At 45.8% G+C, this 19298-nt stretch overlaps 1 protein-coding gene across 5 annotated transcripts in view; it reads left to right on the forward strand.

The window, feature by feature from the left end:
* Positions 1-18485, forward strand: part of Ptpro (protein tyrosine phosphatase, receptor type, O) — a 212336-nt gene extending 193851 nt beyond the window's left edge. For 4 of the 5 annotated variants that reach the window (NM_011216.3, NM_001164401.1, NM_001164402.1 and 1 more), the window contains 4 exons: positions 3722-3876; positions 8436-8571; positions 15504-15624; positions 15948-18485. In NM_011216.3, the coding sequence (NP_035346.3) occupies positions 3722-3876; positions 8436-8571; positions 15504-15608 (396 nt within the window). In that variant the 3' untranslated portion in view covers positions 15609-15624; positions 15948-18485. The remainder of the gene's footprint in view (positions 1-3721; positions 3877-8435; positions 8572-15503; positions 15625-15947) is intronic. The other variant, XM_030255238.1, reaches the window with a different exon arrangement.
* Positions 18486-19298: the final 813 nt, after the last annotated feature.

A 19298-nucleotide genomic window follows, 5' to 3' on the forward strand; every position in this document is an offset into this window, starting at 1 on the left:
AGAAAAGTTTACACACACACACACACACACGAAGGAAGGAAGGAAGGAAGGAAGGAAGGAAGGAAGGAAGGCCGGCCGGCCGGCCGGCCAGCCGTTTTTAACTACTAGTTGTTGGCAGTAGCTTTCCCTAGGGTGTGTGAACAAATCTAGGCACACCCCAGTGAGCATGTAACAGGCTGTTCCATCTGTTTCTTTCTTCTGAATTGCCCAGTTCATGCTGTTCCCCAAGCAGGCCACTTGTCTTAGTCAGGGTTTCTATTCCTGCACAAACATCATGACCAAGAAGCAAGTTGGGGAGGAAAGGGTTTATTCGGCTTACACTTCCATACTGCTGTTCATCACCAAGGAAGTCAGGACTGGAACTCAAGCAGGTCAGGAAGCAGGAGCTGATGCAGAGGCCATGGAGGGATGCTCTTTACTGGCTTGCTTCCCCTGGCTTGCTCGGCCTGCTCTCTTATAGAACCCAAGACTCCCAGCCCAGAGATGGTCCCATCCACAAGGGGCCTTTCCCCCTTGATCACTAATTGAGAAAATGCCTTACAGCTGGATCTCATGGAGGCATTTCCCCAACTGAAGCTCCTTTCTCTGTGATAACTCCAGCTGTGTCAAGTTGACACCAAACTAGCCAGTGCACCACTCAAATGAACTGTCTCTCCTTTATCCCGCTTTCCAAGTCTGAGGCTCTCAGCTCCTTCCTGCCTACCTCAGAGTGCCCTGCGTGCCCCTCCATGTAAGCACACTGCCCTGACAGCTTTCTTTCTTCTTCTCTTCCTCTCACCAGATACCAACAGTTTCACCGGCAAGGGCTCTGTCTCCCAGGAATGAATGAATCAGAGAATGAGCTATCTCAAAACTAATAAAGCTCTATCCAAGCCAATAGATTCCCTACCAGAGGTGATATTCTACCACCTTAACACCATTTAAACTGAGTTTGCCTCCTGGGCTGTTTCCGCAAGAAACCCAGTGCAAACTGCTAAAGAATAGAGAACAAATCTTTCCCAGGTTTGCATCTGGGAACAGGAAAAACCAAAACCAAAACCAAAACCCAAATAAACATACGGAGTACAATCTAGGGTCTGTTCTCATGCCTATTCCCTGTACAGGGAAGACTTACACAGATCATCTTGTGATCAATAACATGCTTCTTGTCTTGGTCTTAAATGATGTTCCCCATCCTTCAACGACAAGCATGAAGTTTCAACAGCAGAAATAAAACAACAGTGTTTGCCTATAGAGCAGTTCAGGGGTTACAAGTGTCCAGTGCCCTCTATTGGCTGTGAGCTGACAATCTAAATTGGTCAAAAAATAATTGATGTGTATGGCCCAAACCTTTCCTCTTAAGTTTTTGTTTGCACCCACCCTTCTTGCTTTGCTCCATACTGAGATGTGTAAAGCTCCCAGGTATCGTCTCAACAAGATCAAACCTGTGGATGAGAAAGTCAGAGTGAGAATTTAGTATAAGCAGGTCAGCTCAAACAGATGCGTTTTCTCCTTTAAACAAGGAAAATGACTACAACACCGGCTTGCTCCTTCCCGGGACATGGAGACTGCTCTGAATTGAGTAAATAGCAACAACTTATCCACTCCTGTGGACCCTGAGCCTTGCTAACTACTGAAAAGCCTGTTGTCAGTTCTGTGTCCCTGCCTGGGAGCCATGGGGAGACCAGGGACAGTTCTGTGGTCCTGCCTGCGAGCTGTGGGGAGAGGAGGGACGACAGCCTGGTGGTTTTCTTCATTTTACATCCACTTGTACTTTTCAGATGACTGCATTTTCAGATTGGCTGCACTGGAATGTGGCCATGCAGAGATGATGTGAGGATCAGCGCTTGGACAGAGCTGGCATGTTTTGTGAGCCTTTCTAGACAGGCCAAGCTAGCTGATGTCTAACTTTGAATATGCACGGTGTCAAACACCTGCTCTTCTACACCGTTTATTATGCATGGGTAACTTTGAACACTTTGTGCTGCCCGTGGGTGGCATACAGTGCCAAGGGGGCAGTGGATATAGCTGAAGAAATGGGATTGTTATCTCTATAAATCTTACTATGAATTTGCACATATTATTTATATAAAGGTCTACTTGTATACATGCAAATTCTGCTTAAGACTGCTCAGCTTTGCTCTTCACAATTCATTTCTCTTTGCTTCCTGAATATAAACTTGAGCTCTGGACCTTCCGAGGTTTTTGCTAGAATATTCTACCCAATGGGTGGATTGTAGGGTCTTTGCAGGCTTGAGGAATGAACCAGAGAGTTGAGAAGAGCCTGGTGTGGGATCCAGCCTCACAGTTAATAACAAGAGACCAAATCATTCCTCTAACTTATTGGAAATGAAATGGAGTTGACCATGAGGGATCCTTATCCTGGTAGCTATAGCTCTAGCTTAGAGAGAAATTCAGTGCACGGGCCAACATGAATAGGCTTAATATACTATCAGGGTAACCCACCCCCACACATATTGTATCAACTTGGCTATGAAGGTAGGTCCCTGTTTTCTCAATTGCTAATTGTGCCAGCAGCGCCTGCCTGGCAGGATATATAAATGTTTATCACTTCCTCCCCTGCCCAAAATGAAACCTAGCTGCCAGGAGAGAGGAATCTTTCCCACTACATATGCAAATAGCTTTTCTGTGTGGGAAGGAAGCATGGAATTTGAGGAATAAAGAGCTGATGGCTGGAGCAGGGACAGAGCGAGAGACTGACCCAGCAAACAGGCAACAGCCTTATACTATACAGATGTCTCCGTGTCTATATAATCAAACCTCAAGCAGGGCCCCAAAGCCCCACAATAATATACAAACTGACTTACCTTAGAACAAAGCATACAAGTGACCGAGCAGATGGGAGCCAGTGCTAGTGATGACACAGTCATTTTGATGACTGTGACCTGTCACATGCACCACCCGTCACTCTCTTCCTACACTTAGTGTCCGTAGGCCTGATACCAGTGGTCCTTTTTAGATACAAGAAAACTGAAGCCCAGCGAGTCTGCCTTGGAACAGGTTTCCCCATCTCAGATCTCAGAGCAGGACTTCTTCGATAAATGCCTTTCGTGGTTGTTGTTGTTTGAAAAGTGTGTTTTTGGCAAATATGCAAGGGTCAAAGGAGCGTGCCATATACAGCTGTGGATGCAGCTGGAGTCGGACCTCAGTCAGAGCCCCTGAGAATGCTGGGGGGTGTGAATGCCACTGTGGAGCTGGTCAGTTCTGATGGAGAGATGGATCATTGCTCATTGGTGATGCTTTGTCACATAAATGTGACCTCTTGGGAATTTACCAGGAAAGCTTGTCGTCTAGAGGATGTCTCTGAGTGAGGGACCAGTGATTCGACTAGCAGGGAAAGTGCTAGGCTGGGCTGGCAGAGAACTCTTGAGTAGAACAGCAGTAGTAGCTTCCAGAATTGTACTGGCCATGGCTGAGACAGCTCCTAACTGGCAGGCAGAGTCAGGATGCCAACCCGAGTCTGCATAAGCTCTCATTCTTAGCTACTGGTGGTAACAGATAGAAGTTAACCTATGTGTCCACCTCTTGTGGCTTCATACAGCTACAATTAGCCTTTCCCCTCGGGGCCTGGTCAGGACCAGTGAGGTGCTCAGAGCTCAGAAGAGATGGGTGATAAAAGAGAGGTGCCTGTAGTATCACCTTGGTCTCCAACCATCGCTCTGGTCATGCTAAGTGCAGATGGGGTGACTAATGCGCGAACTTTGGCATTTCTCGCCCACAGGCGGACGAAGCGCAGGACGTGATGCATTTTAACTACACAGCCTGGCCCGATCACGGCGTGCCTCCAGCAAACGCCGCCGAGAGCATCCTGCAGTTTGTGTTCACAGTGCGACAGCAAGCCGCCAAGAGCAAAGGGCCCATGATCATCCACTGCAGGTACCCTCAGCCTCCATTCTCTGTTCACTACCTGTCCTACCATTGTGGCAAAAATACCCGAGAATAGCTCCTTTAGGAAAATTGGCTGAGCTCAAGGGTTTAGTCTGCCTTGGTAGGACATCAGGGTGATAAGGGCTTAAGGCAGCCACGTCATGAAGCAGAGAGAGGTGAATACTGGTGGCGTCCAGCATTCTTTTTTATTCAAGCAAAGGCTGCAGCCCATGGGCTTCAGGTCACCCCAGTCATCCTGTCTAGAAACGCCCTCGCAGGCACGCCAGGGGGCTGTCTCCAAGGCAGATCTGGATCTCTTGACAGTATTAGCCATCATAAAAAACATGTTTTTTTTAACCCCCATCAAACCTTGATCAGATTCAATAATAAATTATTATTTTAAAATATGAACTTAGTTGCTGTTTTGCTGTAAACACCGCTTACTTACCATTTAGTTATTTCATAACTCTACCCTGTAGAACACAGTTTTGTGTTTAATTTGCTCTTTTTGAGACAGAATCTTACTTTGTAATCCCGTCTGGCCTTGAACTCACTCTTTAGCCCAGGCTGGCTATTAACTTGCAGTGATTCTCCTGCCTCAGCTTTCTGAGTTGCAGGGATTGTAGACATGAGCCACTAGGACGAGCTTAAAATATTATTGCCCCAGTTTTAAAAGCAAAAGAACAGGAGAGAAATACAAAGATTTTCAAAGGTTAATTCTACTAGAGAACAGAGAAATTAAGATTCTAATCTAGACGCACGGGTCCCCAACGGTCAGTGTCTTAATCAGGGTTTCTATTCCTGCACAAACATCATGACCAAGAAACAAGATAGGGAGGAAAGGGTTTATTCAGCTTACACTTCCCACATTGCTGTTCATCACCAAAGGAAATCAGGACTGGAACTCAAACAGGTCAGGAAGCAGGAGCTGATGCAGAGGCCATGGAGGGATGTTCCTTACTGGCTTGCCTCCCCTGGCTTGCTCAGCCTGCTCTCTTATAGAACCCAAGACTCCCAGCCCAGAGATGGTCCCACCCACAAGGGGCCTTTCCCCCTTGATCACTAATTGAGAAAATGCCTTACAGTTGGATCTCATGGAGGCGTTTCCTCAACTGAAGTTCCTTTCTCTGTGATAACTTCAGCTGTGTCAAGTTGACACAAACCTAGCCAGTACAATTGACCCCTTGTCAACTTGACACACAAACACATCACTAGTAAGCCTCAACCCTTACATTCCTATTCATCCCCAAGATCTAAATAACTTTAAAAGTCCCACAGTCTTTACATATTCTTAAAATTTCAATCTCTTTAAAATATACATCTCTTTTAAAATCCAGAGTCTTTTTACAATTAAAAATCTCTTAACTCTGGGCTCCACTAAATAGTTTCTTCCTTCAAGAGGGAAAATATCAGGGCACAGTCACAATCAAAAGCAAAAATCAATCTCCAACCGTCTAATGTCTGGGATCCAACTCACTATCTTCTGGGCTCCTCCATCTTGGGTCACTTCTCCAGCCATGCCCTTTGTAGCACACATGTCGTCCTAGGCTCCAGATGCCTGTACTCCACTGCTGCTGCTCTTGGTGGTCATCTCATGGTACTGGCATCTCCAAAACACTGCATGACCCCTTCAGTCCTGGGTCGTCAATTGCAACTGAGGCTGCATCTTCATCAATGGCCTTCCATGGCCTCTCACAGTGCTGAGCCTCAGCTGCTCTGTGTGACCCCTTCCTGCCTTCAAAACCAATACCACCTGGGTGACTCTTACACATTACCAAGTCCAGCCACAGCACAAGGTACAACCTTGGCTATCTCTGGAACACAGCCACTGTGCTTTCAGAAAACACTTCCCAGAAGATGTCACCTCAATGATGCTGGTCTCTTCTTAATCACCGCTAATTTCTTAGCTCCAGCTAACCAGCATCAATAGTCCCAGTAATGCAAAGTTTTTGCTTTAGTAGTTCTGGTATCTTGTTAATCACAGCTGATTCTTCAGCCCCAGCTAACCAGAACCACAGAATCTTCACAATCCAAAATAGCAATGGCCCTGAAGTGAGTCTTTAATTTTCCCTCTGAAATTTCACAAGCCAGGCCTCCATCTTCTGCACTGTTCTCAACATTATCTTCCAAGCTCCTACACAACATCTGACAGAGCTCTTAACACCGAATGGATCTTCTAGCCCAAAGTTCCAAAGTCCTTCCACAGTCCTCCCCAAAACATGGCCAGGTTGTCACAGGATACCCCACTCTGCTGGTACCAATTTGTCTTAGTCAGGGTTTCTATTCCTGCACAAACATCATGACCAAGAAGCAAGATGGGGAGGAAAGGGTTTATTCAGCTTACACTTCCATAGTGCTGTTCATCACCAAGGAAGTCAGGACTGGAACTCAAGCAGGTCAGGAAGCAGGAGCTGATGCAGAGGCCATGGAGGGATGTTCTTTACTGGCTTGCTTCCCCTGGCTTGCTCAGCCTGCTCTCTTATAGAACCCAAGACTCCCAGCCCAGAGATGGTCCCACCCACAAGGGGACCTCCCCCCTTGATCACTAATTGAGAAAATGCCCCATAGCTGGATATCATGGAGGCATTTCCCCAACTGAAGCTCCTTTCTCTGTGATAACTCCAGCTGTGTCAACTTGACACAAAACTAGCCAGTACAGTCAGGTACCATGTGACATCACCACTGAAATCCAGAGTAGATACTGCATGATAAATACAAGGTCAATTCTGCAAAGCTTCTCATGCTCAAAACAGTCCAAACGGACTTAAGAGAAGGCAGAAGGTAAGAAAATATAAAAGTATTTGGTGTATTAGATAAATGTGGTTGCTCTTCAAAAAACTCTTCTGGGAATTCAGAACCTAAAGTCAAACAGGACAAATGGCTTATAACATTTTAAGCCATAATTCATATGAACTCCTTCTGGGAAGTGAGTGTTTCCTCTGAAGTGAGTGTTTCTTTGCCCTCCCACAAATGATCACAAAATGCACCCAGTGACAAGATGTGAGAAAATGGTTATATAGGCTCAAAACTTTTGGATGCGAATCAGAGGTAGACATGGAGGGACGGATGTTAGGGAACACATCCGCAACTATCCCATCCTGAGCAAGTACCTTTCAAATATGGGAGCTAGCACCTTGTCTTGGTGAGCTAAAATGTTGATCCTGTGGTTTTGTGTGTGTGTGTGTGTGTGTGTGTGTGTGTGTGTGTGTGTTCTGGTGAGCAATATAAATATGTGTGCATTATATACGTGCATGTATGTATGTGTGTACACATAATGTGTGTGAATGTACAGGTGTGTTGTGTGCACACGTATGTGTTCACACTGCATGTGTGTACCCTGTGTGTGCGCACACTGAGGACCAGCCATGCTTGTGAGCTGCTAAGTTGCTGTTGAAGGAGCAGAGCGGGTCCTCCTCATCCGCCCACATGAGACTCCTGCGGTTTCAAAGCATGTTGTTGGAAATGAGATTATTCTCAAAACAGCCCTCTGAAAATAAAGCTGCTTGCACCTGTGGGGTCAAGCTCACACAGTCCTTTCTCAGCTGGCAGCAGGGGCCCTGCGGGATGTGACTTTACAAGGGCCCACTTGGTGGCAGACCATTTTATCTGAGAAGCCCCAGGAGAGAAGAGTTATCTAATAGAAAAAGCAAATTGGGTTCTGAACTCAAAGGCTTTTAGTTTGGGATTTTTTTTTTCTTCTTCTTCTTCTTCTTCTAGCAAATTCCACATCTAAATTGGCTCAACTGTCTCTTTATCCAAAATGTCAGTGTAATTTAAAGTTCGAAGCCCTTTGGCTCTGCGGATGATTGGCAGAAGGGCAGAACTGACTTTAACACGGAGAACAGGAAACTTTAGGGAGTTGGCAATACCAGTCCATATCTGTCCACACCCTTAACTCTGGGGCTCAGGCACTGGATAAGAAGAGTTCGCCCTCAAGGTAGTCATTTAAAAGATCGCTGGGAGATTCGTGCACATTCATGGCTGGGTCAGTAGAGACACGTGGTTCTACTAGAGGAGTAGAGCCTCTCCATGGCTGTCTGAGAGGGTGAGGTGACTGTGTGCAAATAAATGTTCAAGGCTCCAGAGTTGGAGTTAGGCAGTGGGGTTGTCAACTAAACCTTGGAGCTGGGTTGAGCTGGGTTCCAGGAATGACGTGTGTGTGTGTGTGTGTGTGTCTGTCTGTCTGTCTGTCTGTCTGTCTGTCTGTCTGTCTGTCTACCCCTGAGACAGAAGGCTGTTAATATGCATCCTTGCCTAAAGGGGAGCGTGAACCATCTCCTCCTTGGGCTGCTCAGTGTACCGTCTTCACTTTCCTCCAAAAACAGAGAGCTCAGGGCAGAAATGGTGCAAAGCCTTACCTCTATAGCGAATGATGTGATGGTAAAAAATGTGGCCTCTAAGCAGCACCAGCCACCTCAGCATCCTCAGGACCCAGCTAAGTGCAAGGCACTGTGGGAGAACAGGTTCCCCCTTTCATTGCTGTCTGTCTGCTTTAGAGATCTCCAGTTGGTTTCCAGCAGTGCAGAAGCCCTGTGAGACTTACGTGTTATCTGAACCTTCTTTTGCAGTGCGGGTGTGGGACGGACAGGAACCTTCATTGCCCTGGACAGGCTCCTGCAACACATTCGAGATCATGAATTTGTGGACATCTTAGGGCTGGTATCAGAGATGCGCTCATACCGAATGTCAATGGTACAGACAGAGGTAGGAACAGCATCGACGTGTGCGCTTAAGTTTGCTCTTGATGGAAAGCATCCTATTACCCAACGTTTGGTTTTAATCGGGCTGTCTCAGTGTCTTTACACCTGTCTTTCCCAGTTTCTTGCTGTGCATATTTGAAACTACCCCATTCCAAATGAATAGGTAGCAAGCTCTCAAAAGGCCGTGGTGTAAATAGTCACACTACTTGCCTGGCTTCATCTGCCTTCTAGGAATATGGAGCACGTGGGCGTGTCTGAAATAGAATCAACCCCTTTTGAGCAGTATGGCGCTCGCTGAAGGTAGCAGTCAGCCTGGGTAAGGAAGACTGTAGGACAGATGTGGTTTGATTTCTACTTGAGATGACAGACTGGTCAGTAAGTTTGTCACTGGGCTTGTTCCTCCATGTGACTCTGTCTTCACTCACTTCTGATAATAACCCTTGGTTGTTGGATTTGTGATCTCTCTCTAGGCTTTCAGGATTGCCAGCCCCCAATCCACCTCCCCTGCCCTATTACTTAAATCACTGGTTCTCAATCTCTAGGTTGCAGCCCATCTGGGGGTTATAGATTAGATGTCAGGCACATCAGATATTTCTATTACATGTCATAACAGCAGCAAAATTACAGTTATGAAGTAGCAATGAACTAATTATTATGATTGGGGGTCACCACAACATGAGGAATGTATTACAGGGTCACAGCATTGGGAAGGTTGAGAACCAATGCCTTAAATGAACAGGCGGTGTATCCCAGAATTCCCCCAGTCTTATTAACCAGTGTCCCCTTTGCCTCCTCGTCTCCCAAGTCCTTCTTTCCCGTGAGGCTTTAGAATGTGCTCAGCCTGGAAGGACAGCTCCAGGCAGCCTTGTGCTGCCCCGCAGCAACAGCCAGAGTACACCGGTGTGACTGCCAAAACCCGAGTACACTGGCTTTTCTATAATCCAGACCACTGGGCTATTAGGTACTCCCTGGCCTCAAGGGCACAATAGAGCTTTTCCTGGAGAAGAATGTGGGGGGCGGAATCTTCTGGACTAGAACAACGCCAGGCCTGACTTCTCTCTGCTTTAACGTGTTGTTCTTCCTCCTGCAGCTTCGTTCAAGAACCACTAGATGTCAGTATAACTCAAATAGCCTGGAGGGTAATGGCAGAGTCTCTCCAACACCGACTTCTTACTCTTTGGTTTCCTACCCCCAGCTCACTCCCATCACCACAGCTGCATCTTAGCAAGGCTTGGCAGAACCATTCAAACATATTCATTGCCAAGCTGCTCCCAGGGCACGGTAGTTTGGAGGTAGTGACTCATTAGCAAACGTCTGAATGACAGTTAGGACGCATACCCAGGCAGGATGTTTTCCCATTAGGAGAAGCTTCTTTTTGCAATAGATGGCAACTCGCATGGAGACACACAACTGGTAAGACTACAGAAAATAAGAGACTACAGAGTGACCTGCCATAAACGGGAGTTATATAGCCACACCCTTTCCCCTAGAGGCTCGGGGAGCATCCCGAAAGAGGGGACAGAAAGATCACAAGAGGCAGGCGCAGCAGATCACACTAAGCCAGCACTGTTTTCTTCCCGCAGCAGAGCACTTGAGATAAGAACTTATAGCAGTAGTGACAGCATGCTCAAACCCTGAGTGAGATCAAGCTGGACAAAATCCCAGCACGGATACAGGGAGGTGGGCATTAGGGTGCTATGGACAACTGTTGACCTTTTGGGAGAAGCAGGTAGTTAGAAAAGGGATGCAAGGCTTAGGGAACTACCCACAATCCTGTAGATATTCCACATCTATGCACATACAGACAACATTAAGTATCCTCAGTGGGTCTGGAAAACAAACAAAAACAAACAAAAACAAAACAGAGCATGTGACGTCGGAAGGGGGAGGTGCTGGTGGGGATAAGGGAGAGATGTCATGGGAGGGAATGAGGGCTGGATTTCAGCCTGAAGTTTTGGTTGTTTACTTCCATAAACACATATTCTGATATGCAATAAAACTATCTCCGTTACATTTATATGTAATAGACGCTTTAAAAAACATATTCTTACATGATAACAGTTCATAACCTGTGGGTCCATTACGCCTTTGGCTGTTGAACTACCCTTTCGCAGGGTTCGCCGAAGACCATCAGAAAACACAATGTTTGCATTACAATTCATAACAGTAGCAAACTTATAGTTATGAAGTAGCAACAAAGATAATTTTACGGTTGGGAGTCATCACAACATGAGGGATTGTATTAAAGGGTCCCAGCGTGAGGAAGGCTGAGAACCTGTTTTGTGGTGTGTGTAAATCCCCACACTTCAAAGCACGTCTTGTTCTAAGCATCTTGTTTGATGAATTATGCAACTTGTCCCCTTAATCGATACCTCTTTACAATTTTGAAGATGTTGACTGTAGGCTGGTGCTACCTTTGATTTTTCACAACCACAGAATCCTTGTCCGTTTCTGAAAACTTTGTGCACAAGGCTCCTCTGGCTCCCCCGCAGCCTCGATGTTTGTCTTCAGAGTGATAATCTCAGAGAGCAGACCAGCCCCTGGGGCTTCCTGCACGGTCAGGGCTCTGCTTTGTCTCTCCCATATTTTTGGCCCCAGTTTTAATCGTCCGGCTTCCTTCTTTACAGCAACATTTCTGGCTGACTTCTCCATGAAAACAGTCTTTTGAAAGGCCACTATTCCCTCCAGGAACTTGCTGGGAAATCCAAGGGTCTCTCAGCTTCCTCCCTTTCCCAACTCCCCAGCTTTACCCTTGAGTTCCCTCGGGAGTCCTGGATGGACACCTTCCCAGTTGTTTATTTATGTCTGCTTTATCGGTTGTATCTAGAACGTCTTGTTCACTTGCTTTATTTTTCCTTGTTTCTGTGTGCTCCCTGGTCCAACCTGAATTTTCCAACACAAGTTCTTTTATCTCATGTTTGTCCTTCAACCCACTCACATTCAAATCCCGCTGCCTGCTAATTTACTTAGTTAATAAGTAAGGACTAAAGAATGAAATGATTTTCTTTTCTACCACTTGTCAATCAAACATGACAATCAAGAGGACAAAATCAGTTTCCAGTGGAGAGCTGGTCTTTATCTACTTAACCCCAGAGCTGAATAGCATCTTTCTCCTCATTTTTGGCTGATAATTCTCCACATACCTACCTCCTGGACTCCATCATACCTTGCTATCCCTTGAAATAGCCAAAGTGACTAATTCAAGTAGCCTTGTCCTCAGGGTTCGCCTCGGGATCGTTGCGATCTGCATGGGCAGCCCATGTGGTGCTGCCCTTCCTCAACCGATCAACCACACTTCAGGGCTTCTCCATCCTTTCGGAGAAAGGATGAAAACAGAGAGCCAGAGCCTGGGAGGAGGCGAGAGCCTCGGCTCTGGGACTTCCCAAGTCATGTCACCTCTTCAGAGCCTCCACTTCTCCTCTCTAAAATGGGATTCACAGGTGCCATGTGTCGCCATAAGGAATGCAGGGCCTAAGCTGACAGGATCCATAAAGATACTTGGAAACCATAGCCTGCCACCTACAGATGGCTCAGACCCCTCCCGCTCCCGAGCTCCGGTGCTCTATTCTTAGCAAACATTTTGCTTGGTTTTCCTTCAATCACCTCTCTGGAGGTCAGCTGAGGGTCTGCTTTGAACAGACTGTCCTCACCGTGGGCAGCGTGGCTTTCTCCAGGTCCCACGGATGTGACTATAGATAGCCTTGTGCTTATTTGTCCTTTCTGTGTGGCCCTGTCACTGCCCTCATTGGGTTGTTTTGGTTTTGTTTGTTTGGCTTGGAGTTTTGGGGTTTTTAATTAGCATATGCCAATTATATGTAATAATTAGATGAATATACAGAATACTGAGCTTCGCCCTGCATCTGTAGACATGTATATAATGTATTTTGAACACATTTACCTACCCCCGTTACTCTCTTTCCCAGTCCCGTTGGACTCCTTCCTTCCCCATCAGTCTTCCTTCAGCTTTCCCTCTTCCTGTGTGCACACAACCCAGTGAGTCTCCCAGTGTGCACACGGCCCAGTGAGTCTCCCTGTGTGCACATGGCCCAGTGAGTCTAGTTGCAGTGCTTTAAAGAGCTCGAATGTGCCATCATTCACAGGAGTGTGGACAACTCACCTGTTGCCAACACCAATGAAGATGTGCCCTGCTTGGTTTTGGTTTTGACACAAAGTTTGGCCACTGGGCATCTGCAGAGCACGAGTCCAGACCAGAGCCCTGTCTATTTCCAGCATTCTCATGAGCCCAGAACTAGTGGTTGATGTATGAGGACCACCATGGCTGGCACAGTGCAGTGAGATGTAATCCTAGCATAAGGGACAGTGTTTTCTCCAGAGCTTACTGAGAACACAGAGCTGAGGTTCCAACCAGCTGCGGCTCGAAGCCTTTGCTTTTATTCTTATTATTATTATGTGAAGCTGTTTGCACAAGGCTGTCTAAAATCCTGTGGACATCTTGGCTGCACTTTATTCAGGGGTAACAGTTAATTGTACCGCCGATAATAAAACAGTTGGGGTAAAGGAGAAAAAACATGAAATTAACCTGTTTCATGGCACAGAGAAAACCAGCTTTAATGTCCGGGGGATTTTATCTCAGCCTTCAGTCGTGCACAGCTGCTCAAGTACATGTTCATGTGCACTTGTGTGCTACACACAAACACACACACATACACACACACACATACATACACACACATACATACACACACACATACCACACACACATACACACACACACACATACACACACACATTTCTGCAACACTGAATTTTCACATAGTACATACCTTAGTTAGGGTTTTACTGCTGTGAACAGACACCATAACCAAGCCAACTCTTATAAAGGACAACATATATTTGGGGCTGGCTTACAGATTCAGAGGTTCAGTCCATTATCACCAAGGCAGGAACATGGCAGTGTCCAGGCAGGCCTGGTGCAGGCAGAGCTCAGAGTTCTACAACTTCATCTGAAGGCTGCTAGTGGAAGACTGACTTCCAGGAAGCTAGGATAAGGGTCTTAAAGCCCACACCCACAGTGACACACCTATTCCAACCAGGCCACACCTACTCCAACAAGGCCACACCTACTCCAACAAGGCCACACCTCCCAATCGTGACACTCTCTGGGCCAAGCATATGCAAACCATCATAGCAAATTAATATGCAAAATATTCAAATGATACTCTACAAACTACCCAAAACTTTCACATTTCATCTCAGAGACTGCTTCTTTATAGTTTTCTCACGTGTGACCCATTAAACATTTCCCACATTCCCTGCTGCCTGTGTCTGTTTCTATGCCTTATCTATTGGAGCCCTGACTTTGATTTTCGCTACTTTATACTTTATCTGTGTCCACACCGTTTGTTAATTTTATGTCCCCAACAATAAGTAATAATCGCTACCTTACTATCCCCCAAATTATCACCGGATCTTCTTCTCCCCTCCTTCTTTATCTGTGCTCAGTTCATAAATGAAACCCCCCATTTCAGCTTACATTTTTTCCCACCCCTCAGCCTTTATTTATCCTCTGAGACATGGCCTCATGGTGCAGCCCAGGAACTCTGGTTCCTCTGCCTCAGCCTCCTCCCCCACTGCCATGCCACCAAGCTACTTGGCCACTATTTGCATATGTTTTAAAATTCCCTGTATTTGCTTCAAAAACCACTTAACAACCATAAGCTGTTACTAATTAGGAACAGAAGACGCTTTCTGTCTCCCTCGGTGGTTTGTAGGGTGGTTATTTATTTATCTATTTGTAGGTGCTCCTGGTTTATGAAGCCTGTCAGCAAAACCAACTCCTTGGCTCTGTGGAGCAACTCTGAAAGCATCTCCCTTCCCTTGTACTTCTTCCACCTTTTTTACTTCTTCCGCCTTTTACCATTTTTTATTTAGAGGAACTTGAAATTTGACTTGTATTTTTTCTATTGCTTATAATTTTAGGATCTCTTTTTTCTTTTATCACCAGGAAGGAATTAGCCCATCTTTTCCTTCCCATTTTTTTTTTTTGTTATTTCATTTATATTTTGGGAGTTTGTGTCAACGTCTGACAAGGTGGGAAGTTTTTAGCTTTCCAAATTCGCCAAGTTGCATATCTGCTGCCTTCAGGACTGTGAAAGTGATGATCGATACTGCACAGCAACGTCTCCTTAGAAAGCTGGGGACTGAATTGCTCAGAGTGTAGTTCCTTAAGGTTATTATCATCATCAGAAAGGAGAGTGGCAACCACGTGAGGGGACACTGTTCACTGTGGTGACTACTTACCATCTATCTCTCAAGGAGTATCAGATCACCGTGACATTTTACACCTTACATCCACACATTATTCATTGTATCTCGATAGAGCAAGAGAAAGAATATTAAAGATATTTTGCTGTATGGGCCATCGGAGGGTGAAGGACTTGCTGCACAGGCATAATGACCTCAGTTTGGGACCCTAGCACTCACACTAAAAGCCAGGTATCAGAGCACTGGACTATATTCCTAGTGCCAGAAGGAGGAGGGGACAAAAGGAGCCTTGGAGCTGGCTGGCTAGCTGGTCTCGCCAAACCTGCCAGTACCATCCTCAGTGAGGGAGCTTGTGCTGCAAAAATATGGGGGAGAGAATGATAAAAGAAGCTATTTGATTTTACCCTTTGGCCTCTGCACACATATCCACATCATGCACACATATGGGCATGTACACAGACATATGCACACATGCCCAGACACGGATAAGGAATATTGTTATGAGAGTTCTAAGGAATGATGTTCTAAGAGTTATCACTAATAACAAATACCTTTGAAGTGCAAGCTCCTAGGTTTTAGTATTGTACGACTGTCTCTCTGAAGACGTGAAGGTGGTTTCCTTCTGCATCAGATGCTGATCGACACTCCGTCGAGTTGGTTCTTCCTCTTCACGCGTGCTCCGCTCTGAGGCCTATCTGTGCTCTGTCCTAGGAGCAGTACATTTTTATCCATCAGTGTGTGCAGCTGATGTGGCTGAGGAAGAAGCAACAGTTCTGCATCAGCGACGTCATCTACGAGAACGTCAGCAAATCCTAGTTCGGAATCTGGAGCGGTGAGTAGAGAGGATCTTAGCATAAGGGGACTTGTGTAGACTCTCACTTCATGTCCCCTTTCCTGCCCAAGTCTGAGGCACACAGAGGTGGCTGTATTCAAGTATGTGAGCCAGCTGGAAGGATGCGGCATGAGGAAAGATAAGAGACAAATGTATAAGTGAAGAGAAAGTATTCAGGGTCATAGAACGGACGAGTCCCCAAAAGAGACAGATAAACTCAAGCCCCCAGGAGTTGGAGTTGTGGGGCTCAGTATAGTCGGAACCAGAGGTGGGAGGAGATGGTTAACACACCAGGATGCTAACTGTGTTTCTCTCATGCACAGGTGAGGACATGATACCTGCGCATCCTCCCTTGCTTCCAGAGTTTTTATAGGGGCTTTTAGTCACTTTGCTAAATCGAGTCCCTGCTGTGCAGTATATGGACAAGGAGGAGATTTACCTCCTAGAACCAAGAAGACCTTAAGGAGCCTACAGTATCATTTGGAGTCTTTTCACTTCTAGATGTTTGATGGACCAAATTCAGTAGAATTCCAGAAAGGTCACCAATGCTCCTTGAGGGGCAGGAAGCGCAATACTTCCTGATGGCTCAGTTGGCTCTTTGCTGCTCGGGTTGGGTTGATTTTTTTTTTAAGTGCAATAATTTCTGTATAATTGTGATTTTTTACATTCACAATTCAGAATGTTGAATTGTTATCTGCCCACACCATCGATCAGTGCCACAGCCTTGGAAATAACCAACATCATTACGGAGTTTTATCTCATCCCTGGAAAGGCATGGCTACACAGGAAGACGTGGTGATGAATCTCCTTCAAAGAAACTGAGCGAGTGTGCTCCTCGCTCCAACCTTGAAGCTACGGGTCAGGAGTAGGCAGGCAGAGGGAAGAGAGCGGTTCTACTCACCCATCAGCCAGCTTATCTTTTCCTATTTCAAATATGAAAACCTGTGTTTCAAAGTAGAGTAGGAAAAACATTATATGTCTGACTTGTCATAGTGGGTTTCTTCCTTGTTGACAGTTGGGAGTTTCTTCCGTGGCTCTTTTGAACTAATGTCACGGTCCTTTTTGAACAGCCAGAGTTGATTCAACAGTTTTGAGTCTGACTCTGAACTCTGAGATATCTTGGTGCCTAGCCTTCACGTTTATTTTTCTCTGTGTCCACCTGTGTACACAAAAACAGTTTCTCCAAGAGCTATAGGCTGTAAAAATGCACTTTCTTTCTCCACCCAGAGGAGCTGGGAATTCAGAAGTCACGACAACAACAAACTCAGCATGTAAGGACAGGTATTGGACACCATCCCTTAAGAACATTGTTGAGTGTCTCTATGGATTCCGACAGGAGATTCTCTGGGTCTTCTTTGCATTTCTGTTGTCAGAGTCATTTTAACCTGTGTAGCTAGTGGCATTATATTCTTTGGATTTTGTATGATTAAAGTACATGATTGTGTGTTGTGACCATGAAAGTTGTTGAAATGAACATCAATGCTGTCGTGGGAACCTGTTATTTTATGCTACTTTCTAAGATCAGAGAGGAGGTGATGGTCTAGACCAGTGGTTCTCTGTTGTGGGAAATATTAAAAAAAGAAGAAGAAGGAGGAAGAGGAGGAGGAGGAGGAGACATCCTAAGACATCCTAGAGGTCAACATTCGAGTTGAAAGTGATACATTTGGCAGCTTCCATGTAGGAATGGGGTTATTGTGAGCCCACTTGTGTGTCTGATATTTGTCCCCTACCCCAAGTTTCCCTCCATTCCCATCTATCTTATTTCTTTCAGGATTTATTTTATTTGTAACTATGTATGAGATTGTGTGTGGAGCGATGTGCGAGCACGGTGTCCACCGGAGTTCAGAAGGTGGTATCAGATCCCCTGGTGCTGGCTGGAGTCATAGGTAGCTGTGAGTCATCTGACATGGGTGTCGGGTCCTCTGTAAGAATGGTACATGCTCTTAACAGCTGAGATATCTCTCCCAGTCATCTTCTTGAACCTGTATGTAAGATCAGCTTAGTATTTTGTCAGTGACCTTCATAAACGGTAAAGCACACCAACTAAATAGCTAATACCCTGCTGAATCCTATGACTGTAGAGTCCTGGACACAGCAGACCTTGGTGATGTCCAGAAAGATCAGGCCAGTAAGCCTCTTTGCCTGGCAAGGGCATGGCAGGATGTGTCTGTACCCTGCAGGCTGACAGCTGGGACGCCATGAGGAATGCCAGGCTTTCTCACCTAGTTAGGTCTCCTGCCCAACTCCTTCCTGCTGCCTTCTCCTCCTCCTCCTCCCACTCTGTCAGACCCCCTCCTGGACATTTTAATCCCGCACCATGCCGGTCTCCGAAATGAACAGGATTCTTAAAAAGGTCACAAGCATATGTGTGACATTCTTAGAACCTCACACATAGGCAGGTCAGGGGTGGGTTTGTGTGACCATGGAAATGCTGGTGGGAAGTTGGAGATCTTCCACCGCCCCAAGATGCTTATATAAATTCCGTAGCTGGGGCTGGAACATCTATCTCATGAAGACAAGTACTCTATAGATCCTCGTGTTCTTCTTGAGCACCCACCCCTTCACAGGAGGGATCTGCTCGGCCCGGCCCAGCTGTCCTACAGGAAGACAAGAGGAGACCAGGGCTGCAGGCAGACCAAGCGTCAAGCCTACAGGGAGGTCACACGGAGGCAGCTTCCAGATCATCCTTTCAGTCTTCGCTATTGTCTCCCCATTCTCTGGTGACCCTTGAGTTACAGACTTTAAGATGTTCAGGTAGCAAAAGACTCAGCCTTTCCCTCCACAATGAATTTGCTGTATTTCAGTTAATTTGCTGTATTTCACTGTAAGCAGATTATCAAAAGAGAGAAATCGCCCACAAACACTTTGCTTGGTTCTCTGGGGAGCACTAAGGTCACCCCAAATGGCTGCTCCTACCCTGGATCCCACCTTTATCGCTCAAATGTGAGGTCCCCAGGAACTCTTCAGTATTTTTAGTTAAGCTTAAAAAATTTTTTTGAGCGGGGTGTTGTATTGAATCAACACACAGACTAGAGAACACTGTCCACAACAACCTGTACAGCATACAGAGACAGCTAAAGACTGTAGAATCATTTGTCTATGAGGACCTGTAAGACGGGACTTCAGAGCTGAAAGAGGTAAGTTACAAAGTCAGGTCACAAACCGCCACTAGAGGCTGAGATACAAATGTCACAACACTAATCTATCGATCCATCACTGGACATTGTAAGATTATATTTTACTTGAAAAGAAAATGAGAGGTTGAGCTTATTTTCATTTTTTTTTAATTTTTGGATAGCTCTTTAATGTGGAATCTTCATTCCCCCCCCCCCCACACACACACTGGCAAAAAACAAAACCAAAACCAAAAATAAATCCTCCTAAATATTTACATGTCTTGTGAGTGAGGAAATCCACTAAGATGTTTTTTAATGTCAGATTTTATAATGCCACTCCGTTCTTAATGTTGACCTTCAGAGATCAAAACACCTTCTAGAAGAGGCTGTAGTATCCACATGAAAAGCCAGAGCTAGAAGCTTTGTGTCTAGATTTTCTACAGGCCACATGATAGCTGCTAGCTAGAGGATTGGCCTTTAGCCAAGGAGTTAAAATTACTGAGTCCGATCTCTGAGGGCAGAATTCCCCCTGCTTTCTAGCAAGGAGCCCTTCCGTTA

Source organism: Mus musculus, chromosome 6 (genome assembly GCF_000001635.26).
Source record: "Mus musculus strain C57BL/6J chromosome 6, GRCm38.p6 C57BL/6J".
Taxonomy (NCBI): Eukaryota; Metazoa; Chordata; class Mammalia; order Rodentia; family Muridae; genus Mus; species Mus musculus.